Below are 6,962 nucleotides of genomic sequence, written 5' to 3'. Positions count from 1 at the left end.
GCATTCTCTCTCAAATAAATAAAGCCAGGAACCCTGGATGGCTCAGTTGGTTAAGCATGTGCCTTCACCTCAGGTCATGATCCTGGGGTTCCAGGATCAGAAAGAGTCCCACATCGGGTTCCCTGCTCAGCAGAAGAGTCTGCTTCTCCCTCTCCCTCTGCTTGCCGCTCCTGCTGCATATGCTCCCCCCCTCTCTCAAATAAATACATAAAGAAAATCTTTAAGAAAAATAAAAATTCACATGAAAATTACAAATTGTATTGTGGTTCTAAATCAGGACCCTAGGTCAGAAAGTAGCCAACTGAAAATGGTTATTGGCACTTATTGTGACTTAGGAGAGAACAGTTCTCCCTATGGAGGCCAACCCAGACAGAGCCATGCATGCCTCCTGGAGTCCCTGCTTCAAACAGCCATGAAAACAGAAGAGTGGGCCCTGCAAGCAGCCTGTCAGAGAATTAACCGAGTGCCCTCGGGAAGATGCAGTGCAGGTATAGACATGACACAACAGGGTGGACAACTATTTGCAAACGAGCAAGATGTCAAAGCTGCATTAGAATTGTATTATCTCAAAGAACTGTTTAGAAACCAACGTTATCCAATAATACAGCCTGTAAGTGTGCAAATGCGGAGACCGTGAATGTGCCTAAGAATCCAGAGTCTGTTAGTGGTTCCAATGAAAGAAAGACTTGTGGATTCAGAAACCTCTGCCCTCCAGCAAAAACAAGGGAAAAGTTTGATTTATCATGAGGAGGCTGTTTCTGAAAGATCATAACAAAAACAACAACAACAAAAAAGTGCTGCGCCCTTCTGCAAGGGTTTGGTAAATGTGGGATGGAGCACTGTCTTTCCATGAAGGAGAGAGGAAACAAGGGTGAGAAAAGGTACATAGGTCTCATCCAGGCATCGTGGCAAAGCTGTCTCTTGAGATGCCATCCACTTCAGTGCTGGGAAATCTGTACGTTTAGGTCACTGCATGCTGTGCAGGTCCCATAGAATCTGGAGATTTCCTCAAATGTGGCACCTGAATCCAAGAGCTTATTCCCTGGAGTTTGGCAGCACAGGGTTGGTTAGCAAGACCTGATATGGGCCTTTCCAAAGAGCTTGAAGAGATTCTTTTATGAAGTTCTTTTGCAGTAGACAAGATCTCCAGGTTGCAAGATGGGATGCTTAAGGCCATCCCCTTAAATGCACTGGGAAACCACTCCTCTCCCAAAGCATGGTTATTTTTAACATGAACAATTAAGCCTTTAAATATTAATTTCTGTTCATTTTATTTATAAGTTCCCTTTATTAATTTTCATAGCCTGAAATTCACATTGCATGTGTGGACTGAGAAATCTAAGCCAAAATGTGAATTTACTACATCTACTCGCATTGGAGGTACTGAGAGGAATACGTATAAAATTTACTCTACAGGAATGTGCTTTAAAGCCAGGCATTAGTATATTCCTATTGAAAAACTTTTGAGGAAATAATCAGAACCCATACAATAGTGAAGAATGTGAACCAAAGAAGAAGGTGGGGGAGGAGGAGGGGACAGGGGGCAGGGAGGGGAGGGGCGGGAGAAGGAGAAGAAAAGCTTGCAAAGACCACATACTGCAAATGACAGACTCTGTGTATTTTCAAAAGAATGTATTGACATCAAGAAGATTACCAAAAGTGTCCAGACATTTGAAAGGAACCCAGGTGAAACTTCTAGAATTGACAAATGAAATAACTAAAATTATAAACTCAGCTAGAGGGATAAGCAGATACAGAGGAATTAATTAACTAGAAGCCAGATTTGAAGGTACTCTCAACGATGCCACAAGGATTAGAACATGGAAAATGTGGATAAAACTCTCCATGAAATTTCAAAGCACTTAAAAGGTCCTCAAATGCACTTGCACAGCCTCCTAGATGGGAATCTCTCTTTTCTTCCTCCATGACCTCATTTGGTATCATTTCCCCGTGACTCAGAATCTTCATTCACTCTTGTGGAATATGTTGTGATGGTTCATTTTTTGTGTTGGCTTCGCTGGACCACAAGGTACCCAATTGGGTGAAACTTTGCTCTGGTCCTATGAGAGTGTTTCTGGATGGGACTAACATTTGAATCGGTTACTCAGTAAAACAGATTGCCACCCCAATGCTGCTGGGCCTCATCCAACTGGTTGAGCCAAAACAAAAAGGCTGAGTAAGGGAGATGCCCCTCTTTCTAACCCTCTGTCTTTGAGCTGGGACATTGGTCTTCTCCTGCCTGTGAGCCAGTTTCTAATAAATCCCCCTCTAGAGAGAGATTACATGGAGATGTAGGTATAAACAGTCAGTTGTTTCTCTGGAGAATGCCCACTAATATACATTCAATTCCTCCTCCTGACTTAGTTCCATTGATTTAACTCCTTCCTTTCTTTGGGAAATGAGGATCCCGGTTAGATGCCCTTTCTGACCTAAACAACCTTAGACCACACAGATCCGCAGGTCCCGCCCCAGTGAATGGAAACACCACTCTGTGGTCCAGATGGTGGATCTGCATTGTCACAGCTCTGTCCTAGGGAGGCTTTGGGTAGTTTGCTTAGTCCCCCAGGGCCACAAGAAGCCCTTATTATTTCCCAAGTGGACTGTTAAGAGGCCACATCCTATGTCAGCTACAGGAGAAATAGAGCAGAACAACAAATGGATGAACCAAAAGAGCAGACTGCTTGCAAATGAAAAATGAAATGAAATGAAAAATTGAATGAAAAATGAAATGAAAAAATGCTTGTTCAACCAATTCTCATTTGAATTAGGAAATCTGGGTTGCAATTCAGATAAAATCAGCAATTTAATATGTCAGATGGGTATTTTAAAATTTTTCTTATGAAGACAGGAAACCTGCACCGGGGAGAGTTAAAATCCCTTTTAACTGATGATTAAACAAAAAATTCAAATGATTTATTTGACAAAGAAACAGTGGATTTCAATCTAAAGAAATCTCAAGGGAAAAAAAAAGGACTGATAGAATGAGAGTGCATATTTAGACATTAACTAAAGTTGAGTAGAGAATATATGAAAATGATGGATATAGAAAAATCATTGAAACCCAGAGACTTGCCACATTCCTCATATCTAAATGTCACAGTCAAGTACTTCTACTTATGCTCAAGTCCCAGGCCATGCTGTGCTATGTGATATATCCCAGACCCATATTGCTAGTTATTATGGTGGTAATTTAACTGTGGATATTAAACAGCTTCTAGACACTATTCAGGGCATTCCTCATGATCCTTACAATTTCCAAGTTGGATCCTTACAAGTTCCAAGAGTGAGTTTCACACAAAGGATTAATTATATTCTGTCTGATGTAAACCCCTTTGCTTGGATCAAAACACTGGTCCTGGCATTATAGATGGAATGATGACACTTTTTATTGCTATAATCATTTTATGCTTAGTCCTCAGATGCTCACAAAAATCTTTCTGATGACTAATGGTTCGAGAACTTGCAAAACGGATTTTGCTGCTTCTGCATTAACAAAAAGGGGGAAATGTAACCATCCCTCAGAATGAAGGCTGCTTAAAATATCACTAATGAGAAATTGTACTGGTCACACAAGCATACTTGAAGATGACCTTGAGAAAATCTGTACTAGCAGCAGGCCTCCGGTGGAGAGGAGGATACACGTCCATGAAGCCCAGCAGCTCAGGGTGGAACATCGCGTGTTTCCCTTTTCTGTTGTCTCCCCTGCCTCCTTAAAGCCTGCTGTTAGAATAATCCCTTTATGTGCCCTTGCTCAACCAAAAATTCCATGCTGCTGGGCCAGGCACAACCTACTCTGTTTACCTACAAGACTATGGTCGACGTAGGACTCCCATTCCTTCTGGTTGACCTACAAGATCCATGACTAATGTATAACTTCCTCCTTTGTTGGTTGTGATCTTGTATCTAATAAATACGGGACTGAGGAATTTTGGGGGGTGACAGTCCTTTCAGCTGTCGTCCCTGATCCCTCCCTCTCCCAGGTGACTTGTTTGTTTCTCATTCTTCTCCTGAGTGCCATCAGGAAGCAGCCCCCAAATGCCTGGCAGAGGGAAGAGAGATGCACGGAGGGAGGCCTGGTGCTTGTGTGAAGTGGGATGTCACTCAGCGCTCAGGGAGCTGTCACACTCTCAAGGCAAAGCTGTCATCTGTGCCCTGAGCCACAATCTTTGATGCCAGACCCATAGTCTAGGCCAGGAGTGTCTTTACATAGCCCTAGGGCTGTGAAGCAAGAAGATTCCGTGGGGTCGCCAGTGGGAGAGAAGCAGCACTTCCAATAGACAAGAGTGAGTCTCCCCACTTTGCCCTCCCCAGGCCAGTGCTCTCCCAGGCACATCCCCGAAACTGAACACCTACTCTCACTCTTCAAGGGTCCATCCTTCTAGCCCTACCCACTCTGCTGGGCCACAGGAACCTGGAAACGATGGCGTCTGGCTTCCCATGCCAGCACCCATTCGACTCCCAAGTTTTGCACACTTGACCCACAAATGAGACTCAGGAGAGCTATGCAGAGAAACTAGAACAAGGCTTTAATTAATGAAATGAACACTTACCTAAAGGTTCTGGGAAGAACATGGGGAGAGGGGGAGGGGAATCCTGTGGGCAGCGGCAGGAGTCCCGGGAGCTGTGGGACTGGAGGCCAAAGGGACACGGATCTCTGTGTACTGTCCCAAGACCCATGGCCCCTGGGATCACAGATGAGGCCTCAAGCCCCCACCTTCCTTCAAAATGGTGGGTCAGGGATTGGGACGTTTTCCCAATGTTGGCTGGCAGGCTGGGAACCCAGTTTTGCTCCAGGACCAAGCTTGATTTGTGTCTCCCATTCCGCACTAGTCTTGCACCGGTGTCACCTGGAAGGAAGTGCAACACCAGCTACTTCTCCAGGAAGCTATTGGCTCAGTCAAGCTCCTGCCTCTTGGGCCCCAAGGGAGTGGGCTGTGATGTGGAGGAAGATGGCTTGTTGCATGGTGCAGCTCTTTTGCATCCAATCAGGTGCTGGGCAGGGGATGAGGGGGTCTTGGTGGCAAGGCTGCTCTGGACCGTGCTGAACAGGGAGGCCGGGCTGCTAGGAGGAGAGGCCAGAATGCCCCCGCCCCCGCAGGTGGCCTTGCTGGCAGTGCTGCAGCCATCTGAGCTGGACCTCTGCTTGGTCAGGTGCCTGGGGATGTGACTGAAGGGAGGGGCACTCAGGGCTCCCGACACAGGGTGGTTCGTCATGCTGGCTCCAGCGGTCCCCAACAGGGTGCTCTGGCATGGGCGGCCCCCTGTGTTTGGGCCCAGGCTTGCCCTGGAGCCCTGCGGGCTGCTTGGGGCCCCTGCTCGTTCCTGCTGTGATGCTGAGAGCCCCAAAGCTGGAGCACAGGTCTGCAACATCATCTCCTCTCCCCAAACCTGGGGGTGCTGCCAAAAGCCCCATGCTGATGGGGGCCGGCATTGTGCTGCCAGCTGGGGGGCGGGCTGCTGGCTGTTGGGCCCAGCATGGGACAGGGTGCCGGGCACCTGGGGGGCAGCTGCCAAGCCGGGAGCAGCGGCCGCTCCAGGGGCAAGTACAGCAGGGGAGGTAGCTGAACCTGGCTGGGCACTGGCACGGGTGCCCCGGGAGGCAGATGAGGGTAAGGGAACCACATAACCCGCCTGGGTGCCACTGCCCAAGGACAGCTGGGCTAGAGCTGTGCTCAGGGCCTGGAGTGGGTCTGGAGCCTGAGTTGCCGGCTCTCCATGCTGGGGAGAGCTGTGAAGGGTGCTGGCTCTGGGCCACTGCCCTCCAACAGCCCCGAGTGGGGCCTGGGCAGTGGATCCTGGGTTGCCCCTACCCCCAGGCAGCTCAGGCAGCCCTGGGAGAACTGTGACTGAGGCCATGCTGTCCCTGGATGGCGTCGAGAGGGCCTGGGTAGATGCAAAGTTGCTCCCACTGCAGCCAGGGTGAGACCACAAGAGGAGAGGCTGGGAAGAAGGGGAGCAGTCCATGGAGGTGACCTGGGTGTCAGAGGCTGGCAGGGGAGCTGCCACTGCAGCAGACAGGGCCAAGGCACTGTGTGGCAAACTTGGGCCACAGCTGCAGGTAGCCTCTGTGTCCCCTCGAAGAGCATCTTGGTTGCGCTGGAGAGCAGCTCTCTTTTCCCAGTCCAGGTCCTCAGCAGTCACTCGAAACCCCAGCTCAGGGGGTGGTGGCAGCCTCAGAGGCTCCCCTCGCCTGTGTGGCAGCAGACGAACCTTGCGTTTTCGGGGCCTGGAACAGTCCGCTGGGGATGAGCAGTTCCTCTGCATTGCCTTCTGCCCCGTGGTGGTATCAGCATCCTTTTCTAGCTGGTTCTTCTCGCAAAGTGCAGGCACTCCGGCAGGACACAAGGGGCTCTCTTGGCTGACATTTTTGGGGGACCTCCGGGGCCGTGAGGCCTGACTTGTGGCCAGAGCCCTCCTCCTCTGCACTGGGTGGCAGCCCCTGGTGGAACTGTAGGAATTCGTGATGGCATTTCGAGTGGGGCAGGAGCTCCTATGGGAGCTGGGGGACTTATTGCATGGGTCTTCTGACCTCTCTTCCCGGGGGAGGGCTCTCTGCAGAAGCCCAGGCCTGGGCACAAAGGAAGAGAGGCCTCCGTGGACCCCCAGGGACCTAAATGCCCCCTGTGGGGCCCCAGAGCCTTTATGGTCCTTTCTGTGAGTCTCTTGCCCCTCTGTAAGTGCAGGGTCTCCCTTTAGCTGTGCCATCCTTGCTCTTTCTTGGGTCTCTGCACACCCTCTCCTATGGAGACATGGACATTCCTGGGTGCTGAGGGCAGCAGTCTGGTGACGACCCACTTCTGCAGCACACAGGGGGTTACCGTGTCCACGATGGACTCGCAGCGGCGGTGGCAGGACACCCGTGATCCAGGAGCCGACAGCATCGCCTTCACCTGGCAGCCCCACCTGCAGGAGGAGGTGAGGAGCCCCAGAAGAAAGCTCAGGGTCTCCAGGGTAAGCTGCTA

At 50.0% G+C, this 6,962-nt stretch overlaps 1 protein-coding gene across 1 annotated transcript; it reads right to left on the bottom strand.

Moving 5' to 3' along the window:
* Positions 1-4,897: 4,897 nt before the first annotated feature.
* Positions 4,898-6,705, bottom strand: LOC125085566 (putative POM121-like protein 1). The gene is made up of 2 exons (XM_047704048.1): positions 5,301-6,705; positions 4,898-5,031 (listed from the first exon to the last, which is right to left on the bottom strand). The coding sequence occupies exons 1-2, from the start codon at positions 6,703-6,705 to the stop codon at positions 4,898-4,900; spliced, it is 1,539 nt and encodes a 512-aa protein (XP_047560004.1).
* Between the last annotated feature and the right edge of the window lie 257 nt (positions 6,706-6,962).

Source organism: Lutra lutra, chromosome 15 (assembly GCF_902655055.1).
Source record: "Lutra lutra chromosome 15, mLutLut1.2, whole genome shotgun sequence".
NCBI lineage: Eukaryota > Metazoa > Chordata > Mammalia > Carnivora > Mustelidae > Lutra > Lutra lutra.
This window is presented reverse-complemented; position numbering and strand designations above follow the sequence as displayed.